The 17,441-nt window shown below is 46.1% G+C and overlaps 2 protein-coding genes across 3 annotated transcripts in view; one reads left to right on the forward strand and one right to left on the reverse strand.

The window, feature by feature from the left end:
- The window catches only part of mtmr11 (myotubularin related protein 11), a 60,802-nt gene extending 53,616 nt beyond the window's left edge, over positions 1-7,186 (forward strand). Inside the window, exons 14-17 of the mRNA XM_088621418.1 lie at positions 28-198; positions 1,427-1,627; positions 3,013-3,285; positions 4,309-7,186. Of these exons, the coding sequence (XP_088477544.1) occupies positions 28-198; positions 1,427-1,627; positions 3,013-3,285; positions 4,309-4,707 (1,044 nt within the window). The 3' untranslated portion in view covers positions 4,708-7,186. The remainder of the gene's footprint in view (positions 1-27; positions 199-1,426; positions 1,628-3,012; positions 3,286-4,308) is intronic.
- Positions 7,187-8,825: 1,639 nt separating this feature from the next.
- On the reverse strand, positions 8,826-15,798 carry LOC148639843 (uncharacterized). Of its 2 annotated transcripts, XR_015930692.1 has the most exons (3): positions 15,032-15,798; positions 11,815-12,211; positions 8,826-11,467 (listed from the first exon to the last, which is right to left on the reverse strand). XR_015930692.1 is itself a non-coding variant. In XM_088621419.1 (2 exons), the coding sequence occupies exons 1-2, from the start codon at positions 15,109-15,111 to the stop codon at positions 11,875-11,877; spliced, it is 417 nt and encodes a 138-aa protein (XP_088477545.1). In that variant the 5' UTR covers positions 15,112-15,798; the 3' UTR covers positions 8,826-11,874. The 2 variants fall into 2 exon arrangements, 1 of the variants encoding a protein (XP_088477545.1); XM_088621419.1 differs by having other exon boundaries at positions 8,826-12,211.
- Between the last annotated feature and the right edge of the window lie 1,643 nt (positions 15,799-17,441).

The raw sequence follows: 17,441 nt of genomic DNA on the forward strand, positions 1-17,441 counted from the left end.
TAGCTTTGTGTGTTGTTTGCTGCCCAGTCTCCGGTCTTCCTGCTGTTTCTGGACTGTGTGTGGCAGCTGTGGGCACAGTACTCGTCCCACTTCGAGTTCACGGGCGACTACCTGCTGGCTCTGCACGACAGCGCCCACCTGCCCCTGTTCACCACCTTCCTGTCCAACTGCCAGCGAGAGAGGAGCCGCCGCAGTCAGGTGACCACCCGCGCACACGTACACACGTACATACACACACACTCACCTGCACACTCACCTGCACACACACACACTCACCTGCACACACACACTCACACACTCACCTGCACACTCGCCTGCACACACACACACTCACACACTCACCTGCACACTCACCTGCACACACACACACGCTCACCTGCACACTCACACACACGCTCACCTGCACACTCACACACACACTCACCTGCACACACACACACTCACCTGCACACACACACACACTCACTTGCACACTCACACACACACACTCACACACACACCTGCACACTCACACACACACTCACACACACACCTGCACACTCACACACACTCACTTGCACACTCACACACACACACTCACACACACACCTGCACACTCACACACACACTCACACACACACTCACTTGCACACTCACACACACACACTCACACACACACCTGCACACTCACACACACGCTCACCTGCACACTCACACACACTCACCTGCACACACACACACTCACTTGCACACTCACACACACTCACTTGCACACTCACACACCTGCACACTCACACACACACTCACTTGCACACTCACACACACTCACTTGCACACTCACACACCTGCACACTCACACACACACACACACCTGCACACTCACACACACTCACTTGCATACTCACCTGCACACACACACTCACACACTTACCCCCCCACACACACACACACACGCTCACCTGCACACTCACACTCATACCTGCACACACAAGCACATACACACACACTCACACACTCTCTTGCACACACACTCACATACACACACTCCCCCATGCGTGCACAAACACACACATACACACACAATGTCCTATCCGATCTGCAGGAGGTATTGGAAGACAGTTTTATGAATTCCCTCTAAACTTACTCCGGCCTCTATAAACCTTCAGCTGAAACTGAGAAAACACACCCAGACAAGGGCCTCATATTTTTAGCCATTAAATCATGATGTCAGCACTTCCATTTGTGCTTATTTTAAAGGAATATGTAACTCATTTATTGGAGCACTTGACTTGTAGCTGCATTCAGACTGTAAAAGTCTAAAGAACAGTAAATTTGAGCTCATTTTTATGCAGCTCTCATCAGGAAGATAAAGACCCTTGTGTGAGCTAGCTGCCAAGTGACCCCGCAGCTGTGTGTGGAGAGGTCAGCTCCTTGTCCTCTTCCTCAGCATCTCTCTCAGAGCTACACTCCAGTCAAGGGCTGGCGGGAGCCCTCTCCGGAGTCCGCCGACCCCCTGCTGCCCAGCGTGTGGGACTGGGAGCTCCAGTACGGCCCCCCCAGACTGGCGCGATTCCGTCACCCCGTCGGCTCCCTGCCGCGCCCCGGGGCGGTCCCGAACGGCAGCCTCAGACACCCCTCGCCTCAGCGGGTAAGCGGGAACCATGCCCCTGCTTGTGTGGTTCATCTGTGTTTAAATCATTGACCCTGTTAATAATTGAGTTGTTTTCACGTTTAACAGGTCTTGATGAGGGCTAGATATATTGGGTCTTTGTGAATATACATGTATACAGGGTTAGTCAAAATGTTGTCGACAATTACAATGAAAAACACCTGACCTCACCCCCTTAGATGAGATTTTTATCCATGGGGTTTTGTGAGAGATTGTGTGTTTGTGCCTCCCCTACTCATAGGGCGTATCGCTGCAGCTCTCGACCAGATTGACAGCAATATGCTGGTGAAAGGGAGGCAGGAATTTGATTACGGCATGGATGTGTGCAGGGTCACACGTGAGGCCCATATCGAAGGATTGTAAGGTAACCGTCAGAAACTGTGAGATTTATGCTTTCGTCTGTCACAGTAACCCATGTAATTAATTTGTAATAAACTGTCAAAGTTGTCGACAGCATTTTGACTAACCCTGTATATTGAGCTGAAAAGTCCCCTGCAATGGACTGGCATCCTGTACAGGATGAATCCTACCTTGTGCCTGCTGCTTGCTGGGATAGGCTCCAGAGGGAATAAGAGGGATGGTTGGACGGGGGTGAACAGACCCTTTCTGGGGCCTCTCTAGTGACTCAGTCAGTGAAGGCGCTTGTCTGCACTTAGATTGAGCTCTGGGATCTGGGGTTTAAATCAGGGTCAGGGCAGTAGCTGACGGCAGTTGCCCAGTGATCCGATCGTCCTCTCCTCCAATCAGGACGGTCCTGCCTGTGAGCTGTTGAAAGGCGATTGGCTCAGAGGTGGGCGGGGCCGGAGGAGTCTGCCTACACTTCCTCATTCTCCCGTGGGCGGCCACGGGCTCTAGAGCCGCGATCCGGAGTGTGAAAAACACAGCTTTGGCGATTCCAGTTCCTGTGGCTATAACCTCATTTAAAAAAAGAACTTTTCTGTCCCTGTCCCTTCCATCCAGACAAAGAGCAGAAAGGTGCTGGAGATGTGTGCTGTGGGAACTGTGAGAAAGAGATGTCTTAGAGAAGGAGAGACCTGGTGAATTGAAAGAATAAGGGAGTAGGAGGTGTGGAGGGAATTAAGAAAAGTGAAAAGACCAAATTGGCCCAATTTAAATTCAGAGACATGAAAGTAGGTAAACTGGCAGGAAAGTAGAATGGATTCTGAATTATAGAAAAAAACAAACAAGGAATCACACAGCTGGTGTGCTTCCCCACCCGTAGTTTAATATGACATTTGAGCTATTCTGGTTCTGTTTGGAAGCTGTATTTTAACGGGATATAATTAGATGCTTGTGGCTCAGCCTTTTTTTCTGGAAAATGAAACATTTTTCATTGTTTAAAGCAAAGCCGGTTCTCTCCGCAGCCCAGCGAGGGGGGCTGTGCGGGACAGGGCTCCGTCTTCCTGCTGTCCAGGGGCTCCCTCACCTCGCCTTCCCACCTCCTGCCCTGGCGCGGCGGCGGGGGGCCCGGGGCCTCCCGGAAGAGCCACCGCCGGGCCCCCTCCTCGGAGAGCCTGCTGAAGCCCTGGGCCAAGCCCGAGCCCGGGCCCGGCCAGGGGCCCCTGCTGCCCCTCCTGCTGGGGCCCTGCGTGCAGGTCTGGAGGGCTTGCTACCTCCGGGGGGCGCTGCAGGCACAGGTGCGATCTGCTGGGTCTTTCTTATTAAGCTTCTGCGTTTTAAAAGCTCGTCCTGGCATTTTCGTGTTTACGATGCTTTGTTTTTACAGAAAAATACCTTAGTTTTACTTATGTTCGGCTAAGTCCAATACTTTTACCTTGTTTTCATGTTTTTACTGTGGCTATACCATGATTTACAGGAACACCCAGTCTTGAGTTCAGTCATGCACGCCCCTTATCATCTGCTGGGGTGATTAATGGTACGACCCTAGTTTTAGATGTTGAAAATATGACAGAACAATAGGGAATCGCAGACGTAAATCAAAGTGAATTGTACATACAAATGGGGCAGTACTGTTCTGAACAATTTCAGGTAGCTGGGTCAGCATGCGTAGGCTGCAAAGGAACAAGTAAAGGTTTATTCCCTGCTGAAAAGAGAAGAAAAGAGACGCAACGTTTGGGCTGTGGTGGAGCGTTCTTCGGGTGTGAGGGAGAGAGGGAATCCGGCACATAAAAAAAGGAGAACAAAAGGCAGGTTAGTTAAGAGCAGGCAGGGAGCAGGGATGAAGGAGTATCAACACTGGAAGAACTGAAAGAGAGCAGTGAAGTCAAAACCTGCAAATGAATAGAGAGGATTAGATGGAAACAACTCTGTTGTTGAGAGAAGAGGGAGGTGTGATCCTAGTTTCAGGATAATTTTGGTGTCCGAAACCGTGTTTATGCCATTATAATCTCTGGCCTTTACAGACCAACGGTCAGTGGAATGTGTCACTAAGACTTTATGCAGAATTGTATATTTGGTTAGCACGAATCCTGATTTTTCTGTTGAATTGACAGAATTATAAATCCTTCAGAAATGCAGCCTCCGCGTAACGTTTTTGTGAATGTCACTTAATATAATGGACATTTATTGAAGTATTAATGTTTAAATAATGTGCTTAAGCTGAAAAGGGTAGCTGTAGAACAGGAATCTATAGCAGATGTTTTAAAGGAAAACCTTGTAACGGCTCTGTAATCCCACGACGTGTCTGGTCTGTGTCGCAGGCTCGCCAGCCCACTCCCTCCGGCCACCCGGTTGACCAGCTGGCTACCGAAGTCCAGCAGCTACAAGAGCAGCTGAATCGAGCGGCTGGCGTCCGCAGGCTGGACCGGCCGGGCAAGAGGGTGGACACCCGCAGACCGGACCCCAGCCCCGGTCTTCATCGGGGGTCCAACAACTGCACTTTTCTTTTCTCTGGCCACCGGGCGCCGGGCCCCGGGGACCCCAGGTGTAACCCTGCGCCCCCGTTGATCCACCCGCGCCCCAGCAGGGACAGCAAGCGCACATTCCTGTTTTCCCACCCTGGCGTCGCCAATGGGGGCTTGGGCGCGGCAGAGCAGCGCTATGCGCCTCCTCCTACGGCCAGGAAGCCCAGGAACAGCGACCACTCCCTGTACTCGTGAGGGCGGACCACGCCGGCCTTCGGGCTGCTGCCCTGTTACTGTCACAGCGTCGCTCGTGCAGGATGGAGTAAAGTAAGACCTGGTTCCAGGTTCAGATGGACAACTCCCAACCCTGAAGCAAGACCCAGACTCACCAAAGCACAAACCCCTGCATCTGTACAGCACATACCTGCGCTTCTGTGCAAGAGGGGTACCTACAGCAATAAGACTCAGTGGCACTTATTTATCGGTTGTTCCCCGCCTGCGCTGTATCCGAGTGCAGCTGCTGCAGTCCTTCTCCAGGGGCTGGTATAAATCAGTTGAATTGCCGTACCAGTGTGTGGCCCGAACTGTGACATTTCTTACCTTCTGTACAAAAGCAATAATATGAACTGAAAGGGCTTGAGATCTTTCCAGTCGCTCTGAGTCCTGTTCATGTACCATTAGCGGTGTGTGTGAGAAACATAGACTCTGCGTTTCTGGGCCGTGATAAAGACATTGCGAGGTACGTTTTCATTTGTGCTTGGCTCGTTTCAGAAACGTATTTGTGGCTAAACTGGGCTCAGCTTCATAGTCAGGAAGTAGAAGAAACGAAAATAAAAGGTGGATTCAGGCTACGTTTGCTGGAGTTACAGACATTTGGTTGATCAGGGGGAGCTGTATTCATTAACGCAGTGGCTTATAGCTTCGCCGATGATCACCCATGGATTGACAGAATGGCAGTGCAATGTGTAAGCCATCATACCGCAGTCTTCCCTAGGTTAGGTGAGGCTGAGACTGCTCTGTACGGTGGGATTGTATTATGGTGTGTTGGTGAAGCTGTATGTGAGTCCTGCATATTAACAAAGGACTGTAATAAAGACAGTATCATACATTATTATACACTCACCAAATAAAATGTTAGTAACTCCTGATCAAATGGGTGTGGTCTACGTGTAGCAAGATGTCTTTTATGACTTAAGGCTTACTTCAGAATCAGAAAAGACCCTCAGATCAGTTTTTTTTCATTGTCGGTTTACATGATGTTTACAGTTCCCCCTTGTGTTTCTGTGACACAAGTTTGGAAAATAGACAAAGCATTCGTGTAAGTAAACTTTCCTTCTTCAGGTGAAGCAAGTCTTCTCTTGCAGAAATACTGTCAAATGACTGGAATCCAAGAAGAACATGGATTTTGATTGCCTCTTCGCATTTCAAGTAAGAGTTGTTTGCCGAGAATTACCATTAAAACCGTACAGTACGTGTTAGAATCAGCAGTTTAGGCTCAGTGTTAAAACATTCGTACCAGCACAAGAGTATGGAAGCCAACGTATGTGCTACCTCTGACCTACACACTGTCAGTCTACTCCACATCAGCAGCAGAGCTAACACACTGAGAGCAGGGATCTCACTGGTACCTGATGTGGCTTTTACTGATCAGATAACAGCTGGCAAACCACTGGGGTCACTGCAATGTGGCGGATTGAGGAACGGTTGTACAGTTGTACAGGAACTGTAACTACTGGTACTTGCAGGTTTTCCCCCAAAGGCAAACTGTATTCTCCACCGAGGGGCTTCTGTTAAGTACATCTTTTTAAGCAAATCCATAAATCTAGATCTGAAGCACCAGTTAACAAAAGAATAGTATATACACTATATTTGTTTAGATACTTGCTTGAGAGGATCCTGAAGATGTTCAGTGTTTCAAAGATTTACCTTTTAAGGTCAAAGTTCTGTCTCTGAGAACATCTGTCAAACAGTCATTTTTCTGCCAGCATTCTTTGAGGGAGGTGTTGGTTTTATTTTTCACCAGTTTTTACGTTATGGAAAATGTCCAGATATTTATTGTATGGCTTCTGTGCAGTATTTGTAAGGAACTTCGGCTGCCAGATTTGTTCATATGTCACTTTAAGCAGTAGTTTCATTTGATTATGAATTAAACTAAGCATATGTACATATAAGATAAGTTTGCTAACTGTAATAATTACTACGTACACATGGTGAACAATACTCCCCTATTGCACCCCAATACACTTAAGAAGTGCCAATTCTGAAGTTTGTGCTTACTGCTTCATCTTGGAAGAGAACTCCATTTCTTAAAGAGGCCAAGACTTTCAGTAAGCCGTACAGAGGTAATTGGACCAAGATTTTGTTCATATTAAATACAGTGTTTTAAAGTCTTTCTGTAAGCACATGATTTAGTTCACAGGTTCTAACTGTAATTTAATTGAAAAGATCTGTTTCTGATGATGCTAACTGTCAGTAATGAATATTAATGTTATTTTTTGTTCGTACATGTATAGATGCATCTGTGTTTTAGATGGTACAGAATCTAAATGTAGCCTTTTCTGATAATTGTTTGCTTCTCTGATAATAAATTTCTTCCACATGGTCATCTGGCTTCGATCTTAAAATCAGCTTTGGTATTTTTTAAGCAACACAATAAAATGATGCCCAGTGTGGGGAAGATGTTCCATGCACATGATGTGGATTCATGTTGAATAAATAAAAGATTTAAAGTATGCATACTGGCCTCGATATTAGAAGCCTACACTGAAAAAGCACCACGGGTTTCAGCAAGGAGCGTCAACAGCTCAAATGGCAGTTTCTACAAGGTTTTGAAGTATTTCCAACCCAGTCCCATCCCATCGTTCGAGCAGGACCAACTACGGCTGAGGCCGTGATGGTGGGTGTGTGGGAGTGAGCTACGTGCCACCAGCTTCTCTAGTTTTTAGTGCGATTGAGATCAGTGAGATTTTATCTGGTTGAAAAGGGGATGGAAGTCAGTCTCAAGACAGCCCATTGCCCGTCACTAAGAGGGTTCATTCATTTGACTGGGGCGTTCGGAATATTTTGGCCAGTGGCTGCATTTGTTGGGTATTGTGGAGTTCAATGCTTTTATTCGCTCCTGGAGTTTCACTGGTGTACTGGAGGTTCTGCTCTTTTGTTATGTAATGTCTCACTGATTGCATACAGCTTTATACACTTACATGATTCTCAAGGGTCTTGCTTAAGGGTCTTGCCATTGTAAACTAATATACCAGCTCCACAGCTGGGGAACTTGGGCAACTTGGGGAAGAATTTCAGCGTTGTGCATGAAGGGGTTTAAATGTTATGGTGCAACACTGATTTACTTCCCCCCTACTTCCTGGCAGCAGGCCTCCCGGGTTTTCTTTTTTGTTTTGTCTTAATTAACCCAGCCATGCCAACTTTTTCATAACTAATCATCCCTTCATATCCATATGATTTTACTTTTGAATATTTTCATTTCCCCCCACATTGCTCGGTTTAGCCTGCAGGCACACTGTAAAAATACAATTGGTTTTGGTCAGGGCAACCCATAACCTGCATAAAGCCATAGCTGATTAAAAATAAAACTTAATGGCTAGATAAAGATAATATTCTAGTTTTTATTTTGGATGGAAACATTTCCGTTTGTGATATTTATGTGAAATAACTTATGACGTTAATATTTCAGATTTTTTCACTTCCAATTCCAAAGTGCCTATCAGCAAGGAGAATTCCATACTCATATTATTCTGAATTCATGAAACATGGCATGGGAAGGTTCATTTTGCATGACCTAGAACAATGTGTTTAAATAGAGCTGTAGAACATATGCAGCACAGACATGCAGAAATCAAATTAGACAATGTGCACTTATCTTGCCAGGCTTATTACTGTTGAGTTATTTCCCTGAAGCAGACTACAGCTCCTCCACACAGCTTTCAACATGTGAAGTGTTAAGATCTGCGACATACAGCGTGGGAAGACACATTTGGATATATGACATTTTTGTAATGCCTTATTTAATAAACAAAAGTGCAATTAATCGATTAAGGTTTAGTCGGGTCTACCTGCAACCTACTATATAAAACCAGTAGCATGTGGGTTTACAATATCGTTTTGCCATTATCAGCGATCATTACAGAAATCAACATGCGGATTGAAAAATTTAGGAATTATAGGCAGGGAATCTCATCTTGCATTTCACTTAAGTTAAGTGTTAAGTGACAGACAAAGTGTTTGCATGTGTATCTAGTTATAATAACTCTCTCATTTGATCCCACTGTCTGTAACCGTTTGTAAAATAATGGTTTGAAACACCCCCAAGGTAATAAGAAGAAAGACTTCTATTGTTTTCTAAAATTAAATACACTGTATACACCTAGATCCTTTATTGAAGATGTATCAGTTAACAGGTTTTATTACACAGGTGTTAATACTTTTGAAGGAAACATTTTTGATACAGTTCTAGTAAAAAACTGAGACCATCTTGGGACAATATCTCAAATCACCAACATTGGCTGAAAGTTCCAGTTATTCATCATAAACATGCAGAACGTACTGTACTCTGTACTGTACCTCTTTCTGACAAGGTTGGTTCAGGAGATCTGCTTACAGTCAATGATGTGCAGTCAGGTACTCTAGATTGTGCTGCTCCTCACATGTTGTCAGCTTTATAAATACGATTCTTTTGGATTTTCATGAAAAAAATGCATGATCATGCAAAATCAAAGTGGTGTTTGATATAGGAATTTGGCTCTTTAAACTCACTCTCCCAAGACAGTAGACGAAACAACCTTGTTGTTTCTATCTGTATTAAAGCCACAACATTCCTAACATCCCTTTTTTCTAAATCTCTGCCTGATCCGATGGAATAGCTGTGGAAATGTGTCTCTCCACGTGACAGTGGCTGTGGGTAAAGTTCTCAGCCTGCCTCGCTCTGCCAGCTGTCCTCTAACCTTCATCCTCAAGAGGCAGGAACCTCTTCCTTGTCTAGGGAAATAATATGGCTTTTCTGATACAGTTCTTGCAAACTGTTGGCCCCCCTAGCCCTTAATTATTTTTATCAGGAGCTCCTGGCTCTTGTCTGGAGGGTCTGGAATTCTGGTGTGATTTTCTGTGTCTTTTTAGATAACAAGAGGTTTAGTATCTGATAAATATTAAACATAACAGGGTCATTTAAATTCTTCTCCATAGAGTTCTAACTTAAAGACGCTGGAAGCCTGCAAGATTCTAGATTCTAGTTCTCTAAGGATTTAAGGACTGGAGGCATGAACTTCTAATCTAGATGGTCTTCTTCAGAGAATTCAGAGAGGTAATAGCAGGAACTTGAACAATGGTCACGTTCCATGCAATGCTGATTATCCAGGTCCAGAACAGGCCACTCCATCACATCAGGAACCAAGCAGGCTCACGTCTTTGCTAAGCAAACTAGTCATCACCTCACTCGGGTCACTAGCTGGATCGAGAGAGGCTACGTCCCAGTGTTTGAAGGACAACAATCTAACAACCACTGCACCCTGTTCTGAACCAGCTGAGGTTCAAAACCTTCAGAGTCAGGACAGCGGCAGGGGCCAACGTTGCATACAATGGTTTGAAGTAAGAAATAAATTATAACAAAAGCAGGGGATTGGGAGTGTAAGCCGTGTGTAATAGGACAACATATTTGACTTTCAGATGCTTGAATACAACACCCAGGAGTCTGCAATTTGTGAATATCCTCTTGTGTAGAAGGAGTCTTGTTTTTCCGTGCCCATCTATGGTATGGAGACCCACTAGCACCACACTTGACCTGTCTTTTAGCCAGTCCATTGTGACATGGGGTATTGACAGTCTGGACAACAGTCCAAATGAGCTATTTTGGCATATTGGTTTCCAAGAAGCTTTGCAACTAAACATTGGTGCTCAATAACTGGTTTGCATCTCATTTTTTGGCCACCAGTTAACAAAATGTTTGCCCAATGGTTCAAATGCCTAATTCCTTCCTCCCTCTTTCTTTATGTACAATCATTGCCCCCCATTTATAACTTATTTTGATCAAACAGCAGTTAGTTCCAGTAGTACTGTCCTGGCAACTGGCCGTCCTGAGACATGCGTGGGGGAGCAGACTGTTTATATTCAGACTGCAGGACGACACGAGAGAAAGATCACATCTTCCCCAGCTGGAGGAGAGGAGAGGCTCCTGTTTTCACTGTAGACTGCTACCCCTGCTGCTGTCTCCACACCCTTCAAGCCACTGGAATCTCACGGGCAGCGATTTTATGTGGTAGATTTAATTTAACGGAGTCGGGACTCCATCCTGCGGTATGATTCTAATTTAAGGGGTTGAATCCTGAAGTCAGGTTGAAGGCTTTTACCACACAAACCCATCTGGAGCCCACAGCTGTTTTTCAAGACATCCACTATGCCACAGTGCTCCATCAGTCCAGTCTTTGCTTAATACTGCCTCAGATGTGTTGAGATCCAATGGTGTCATTTCAGTAAGACAGATTCATTATGTTTATGCTAAGGTTCATTACCTAGTCCATAAAGAGTGTCTTTACACAAAAGTAAGTGGTCTATTGGACAACAGATCCTAATCCAAGATGACTACAATCATAGAGCAGGAGTATCCAGTCCTGGTCCAGGAGGGGGCGCTGTGTCTGCAGCAGGGGTGTCCAGTCCTGGTCCAGGAGGGGTCAGTGTGTCTGCAGCAGGGGTGTCCAGTCCTGGTCCAGGAGGGGTCAGTGTGTCTGCAGCAGGGGTGTCCAGTCCTGGTCCAGGAGGGGTCAGTGTGTCTGCAGCAGGGGTGTCCAGTCCTGGTCCAGGAGGGGGCGGTGTGTCTGCAGCGGGGGTGTCCAGTCCTGGTCCAGGAGGGGGCGCTGTGTCTGCAGCAGGAGTATCCAGTCCTGGTCCAGGAGGGGGCGCTGTGTCTGCAGCAGGGGTGTCCAGTCCTGGTCCAGGAGGCGTCCGTGAGCCTGAGGCAGGTGTCCGATTCTCATCCACGAGGGAGGCCAGTGTCTTTCCACCATCTGAAGAGCTGTGAGAAGTTGTTAAAGTGGTCCAGTTAAGCCAGTAACCAGCTGGTTTAAGCTGTTAAGTGTTGAATGGGAATGCACACAGAAACACTGGCCCTCCGGGACCAGGACTGGACACCCCTGTCCTAGAGGTTCTGCATGGATATTTCAAACACAACCTTCTAAAAGTCCAACACTGATATTCAATTTGATCATAAAATGACCTTAGCTAACGTAGGGCTTTCCGATCAGGGTTCAGAAGTATCCTTACATTAATTCCAGACGATCCCGCCTGTTCCTGGCTGGGACAGACTTCAGCTCTCCCACACCCCTGACTTGGAAGAAGCATTTAGAAGAGACCTGGACAAACCTCTTCACTGGATGCTCTTTCCAGAACAGACTCCCTGCTGTTTAAGAGCCCCCGCTGGGATTACCGGGAGCTCTCCTCAGGCCTGTCCTCGGCGGGGGCCGCGGTGGGGGGCGGCGGTGGCGGCATGCCGAAGTCGAGGCCGTTGAGGCGGCAGATGGACCTGCACATGGGGCAGGGGAAGTCGGACAGGCCCTCGATGTCCTGGAAGGCCTCGTTGACGATCCGGTCCGAGCAGGCGCAGCAGAAGGTGTGCCCGCAGGACAGCCTCTTCAGCCGCTTGTCGAAGCTGATGCAGGACTGGCAGTGGGACGCGGCCGGGCTGGGGGCGCTGGCGCCGCTGGAGCTGGCGCGCGGCCGGGCCCCCCGGACCTGCATCGGGGCCCGCTGCATCTCCGGCCTGCCAGGAAGAGTGGACACAAACACGATGCCCTTTTAAGCCAGCGGACCTCATCTGACTGGCTCCGTCTTTTCAGTCAGAAAAGTGCCTGATGGCTTAATTAGTGATGTTAATCTGAGCTCCTCCCACCAGAGCACCAATTTAATAATAATAATAATAATAATAACAACATTACTTTATTAACCCTTTACAGTTTCTTGCATTAGGAATTTGTCTTTTCACAGACCCCAGCTTGTTCTCCATGAGACACACAGACAGGGAGAGAGCATGGGGTCAGAGCACAGGTCAGTCATTGTACAGCACCCCTGGAGCAGCTGGGGTTAAGGGCCTTACTCAGGAGCCTAACGGAGTAGGATTCCTCTGCCGGCTGCAGGATTTGAACCAGCAACCTTCCAGCCACAGGTGCAGATCCTGAGCCACAGAGCCACTGCTCCACCCCATCACCCGGACTCCAGCGCAAAAGAACGATGCTATCCTTTATCCCCACGACTTCACCTGCTCAATTTCACCTGCTCAAGTCATGGAATAATAATAATAATAATAATAACAACAATAATAAAAATAATTGCTTACACTTATATAGCGCTTTTTCTGCACACTCCACTCAAAGCGCTTTACAGGTAATGGGGATCCCCTCCACCTCCACCAGTGTGCAGCCCCACCTGGATGATGCAACGGCAGCCATAGTGCGCCAGAACGCTCCCCACACATCAGCTCTCAGTGGGGAGGAAAATTGCTAGATTTGATTGCTAAGATTTTATTTTCATCATCTATGAACCTAAAGATCAATTTCACTCATCGACGCCCCAACGTCTTTATGTTTCTGCTTTGGACTGTGCACTTTATTTAAAGTTTCAGACTTGGTCTTTTTTTTTATTTCTTGGTGGATGTGTGTTGTGGTAAATGCACGATGTATTGTGTTTTTTTTAACCTGCCTGCAAAGCTAATTTCTCATCCGGGACAATTTAAAAAAAGGGGGGGGCAGGATCATAGCGCAGTGGTCAGCGTTGCTGCCTCGCAGTGCTGGGGCCCGGGGTCAATTCTGAACCTGGGATGCTGTCTGTGTGGAGTTTGCATGTTCTCTCCATGTCTGCATGGGTTTTGTTTGGGTGCTCCAGTTTCCTCTCACAATCCAAAACCATGCTGGTAGGTTAATTGGCCTCTGTCCCTGGCGTGAATCTGTGTGTTTATGTCTGTAGATGCCCTGCTATGGGCTGACCCTTTGTCCAAGACGTACCCCACTTTGCAGAAACCCTCCAGAGTCATTGACCCTTCAGGTCCTTGATTGGAAACCCCCTTATGCACTGAGACCCTAAAAAAATCTTCCTGGTGTCCCACCCTTGCAAACAAAGGGCCTGTGTTTGTATCTGGATAAAATGTTTCTTTTATGGTGTTAAATGTTAATGACAGAACCTGCCTGCTGACCCAGTGCTAAACCTTGTGGAAGGTTAAATGAATGGGAAAGGCTGTCAGAAACTTGTATTATACAAATGTATTATATGATAAATTACATTATTTCTATCATGCTCCCATGCTTGACCATTTCTTACCATAAATGAAGATAATTGTGGCCAGACAAATGACTTGTTAATGGCAGTATTTTAAGATGCTCCTTTAAGTCTGGAAAGTTGGCACCTGTACGAATCTGACATGTGCAAGAAACGTTACAGTGTATGGGTATTTCTGGAGGAAATGGAAAATGGCGATTTTAACACATCTGTTTCACCATCATCAGGTGGGATTCCAGAGCCCAGAGAAATGAGACAAGGATGCGAATCCTGGGACAGTAGGTGGCCAGAGTTCTAAATCGGCATTTTGCACCTGGGACGTTAAAAATCCCAATTTACTAAAGGGGCGGTGCCGACTCTAGGGTGCTGGCCACAGTCCATTAAAGCTTCATTTAAACGTTAATGACCCTGGCCGGGTCTGGAGCAGGCGTCTGCCACAGTCCACAGAGGATGGAGGCTACGCCCAAACTGAGATCTACTTCAGGACGTTGAGAATAATTACATTTCGTTTATGTTTATACTATTTCCGAAGAAAATCAATTATCCATAGAAGGAACAGAAAGTGATTTAACACAATTTAGCCTTAAGTTGTAGCCTTGAGTTACCTCGTAGCCTTTAGTTTTTAGCACCAGAGAATTAAGTGTGATAAAAACGAACTTGGAAGAGACTTGAAAAATTCCCTCTAAAGTAAAATAATATATATATATATTTTTTAAAGGCAGCCTAATGAAAAGATGTGAAGGATTTCTATACAAATTCTAAATCGAACTTCCTCTACTGCGACGACACATTGATCGGCGGAATGTTAGCAACAGAAATATAGAAAGAGATATTTTGAAATGAACTTGCTTGGGTCTTTTTCCACTTTAAAAGTACATTATGGAGGTGACCGTTGACGGATATCTTAGTTACCATAGTTGTTAAACTGGGTTCAAATACATGTCACTATTATAAATACCTTTCTGACATTAAGAAGTGGATTTCGATTTCCTCCTGTTCTGCATAACTACAAAAAATGCGATTAAACTGGAAATCGCCTTTTTTTTTTTTGCCATGTTACTTGTACTAGACATATACTTGAATATGTATTGGTGTATGAGCACGTGTATGAACTCATATGACTCTGCCAGGTCCAGAAAACACCAGTGTATTACTTCAGCATAGCCCGAGGGCCAAGTATCAAAATAAACCATTTCTCCGATATTTTCTCCGTGTTATTAGTAGAAGAGGCAGAACTGTTAGTACAAGCAGCAGAAACAGCAGCGGCTGTAGCAGAAGGGCCAGAAGTTGGCAAGTGGCCGTTTTCACACACCTCTGCGGAGAGCCGGTCGGTATGACCCCTTTAATACAGTCGAGGTGCAGCGCCGACAGGATTCTGATCAGCAGGTCCATCGCCTCCTTCCGCGGGGACGCTGGGGGCTCAGAGAAAACTCTCGGCGCATCTTGGAAGCGGAGAGGCGCAACACCTATCCCAGGCGGTAGCGCCTTTTTCCCAAGAAGGAAACGAAAACAAACCGAGTGCTTCTGATGAAATTCCCGAGCGTGGGCTGTGAAATGATGAAAATGACCCCCGGTGCCTTTGTTTGGTGCCGCAAAAGTACGTTGCCACAGAATTCAACCTTGTCTGCTCCGAGAACAACACAAACATCCCCAGACTTGCTTGGAAAATCAATAGACGTAATTTTTGGTGAAATCTCCGATGAGAAATCTGAATCGCCCTGAGCCGAAAAAGTGGTTTAACCGGCAAAACAAGCTTGTCGAAGTCTTCATCTTTTCTTATTACCCTGCGTAAGCGGTGGTGTTCAGGGCTACGCTCAAGCTTAAACACAGCACTTGGGACAGGTTTTACGATTTTGCCACTGCCTCACACACCTTCACAAGCCTAACCTTAATAGTACTCTTAACACGAAGCCCCAAAACTAAAGCAGGTGACTGATCTTTGAGTCTTCGGCAAATAAGGACACTATGAGCCCTAGTTAGGGTTAGAGCGCATTCCATTTTTGCGCAAATACATTTGCTTTCGTTTTTTGACTCCTCAATTTCTGATTTATCCGTGGTTCTGACCGGTCATGGCCAGCAGATGCAGGACTGGTTGCCAGGAGCTGCTCTGCTGGAATCCAGTCAGGCCAGTACACCCACGGACAGGTTATGCTTGGAACGCCTGGAAGCCATTTTTGGCTCCTTAAATAGAAGTCGCCTTTGTCTGCTTTGGAGCCCAGATACGCCTTAAACTTGTTAAGCTTCTATGACGATAAGGTGTTTAGAGCAGGAGACAAATAAGCTTTAAAGTCAAACAAAAGCAGCACTAATGTTTGTTGACAAAAGGTTATGTTAAAATAACACATCTTAGAAAAAACGCTTTGTGCCACAAAATTGTTTCTCCACTGGACTATTATTATCAAAGCATTTTTTTTGTTTCTCCCTGTTATAGGTTGTTATACTGTGCTGTATTAACTACCTTAGAGTTTTTATCCAAATGTATGTATTTATTCATTATTACAGTGTGGTGTCTCTGTGGATTAGGATCTGCACCTGTGGCTGGGAGGTTGCTGGTTCATATCCCGTGGCTGACAGAGGAATCCTACTCTGTTGGGCCCCTGAGCAAGTTCCTTAACCCCAACTGCTCCAGGGGTGCTGTATAAATGGCTGACCCTGCACTCTGACCCCCAGCTTCTCTCCCCCCATGTGTGGCCCATGGAGAGCAAGCTGGGGTCTGCGAAAAGACAAATTCCTACTAAAAGAAATTGTATATGGCCAATAAAGTTTCATGGCAAGCTATCTGAGAATACATCAAATGTGTAGTTTAATCAGAACATGGTGAAAGCAAAATACAGGACACAGGTTTTAGAGACACTAGAATCAAGAGAAACCTCCACTCTATTTTTTGGACTGTGAGGATACCAGAGCACCCAGAGGAAACCCATGCAAATATAGAAAGAACATACAAACTCCCCACAGACTGCACACCAGGCCTGGAATTGAACCCTGGGCCACAGAGCTATAAGGCAGCAATGCTAACCAGTGCACCACCATGCTGCCAAAGAACAGCAGCCTCCTTAGTCCCACTGCAGGTTACCTACAAACACTAACATGAGTATTAACATGAATTCATTCAGCTAATGCTTTGATCCGAAGCAACTTACATCTGTACACATTAAATGAGCTGGGCATTTTTTGGTACCTCGCCCTGTGTCTGAATGCAACACAAAGAGGTAACGTTACAAAAAAGGAAACTTTGGAACCACCGTGATCACAAGGCTGCCAATAGCTAACTGATCCACAGCAACGGCATCTTGAAAGGTCCCACAGACTCAGCTTCAGCAATATGAGATGAGATGAGATGGACCTGGGGATGTTCACATGAAATTACCTGTTTACTTCAGCACAACTCACGGGAGTGCTGAAGCTCGCCAAGGGTAAATTGTTTCATGCCTTGGTATGAACTGAACAAGAAAACGAACATCTCTTGAAAATGAATCAAGTAAGCTGTAACTGTGTAACTCTCAAATACAAGAATAACACTTCACTGGAAAGCGCTCTGGAACCAGTAGGTGGCGCACTTTCCTCTGGTGGAGAATGTCCAACCCCTGCAGCAGTAAAATGACCAGGGGTCTGTGCTTGCAGGAGGTGTCGTCCTTCAGATAAGAGTTAAGCTGGGGTCTTGACTGCTTGATCATTAACGATCTTGTGGCACTTTTCAAAAGAGTAGGGCTGTCAACACC

The sequence above is a fragment of the Lepisosteus platostomus genome, chromosome 26 (genome assembly GCF_059453375.1).
Source record: "Lepisosteus platostomus isolate fLepPlt1 chromosome 26, fLepPlt1.hap1, whole genome shotgun sequence".
Taxonomy (NCBI): Eukaryota; Metazoa; Chordata; class Actinopteri; order Semionotiformes; family Lepisosteidae; genus Lepisosteus; species Lepisosteus platostomus.

Bases quoted from the DNA above. Each gene is read 5' to 3' on its own strand.
- LOC148639843 (XM_088621419.1), bottom strand. From the start codon at position 15,111: ATGGACCTGCTGATCAGAATCCTGTCGGCGCTGCACCTCGACTGTATT. The intron at 12,212-15,031 runs GTGTGTGAAAAC...TCTTCCTGGCAG, and splicing joins CCGACCGGCTCTCCGCAGAG to GCCGGAGATGCAGCGGGCCC.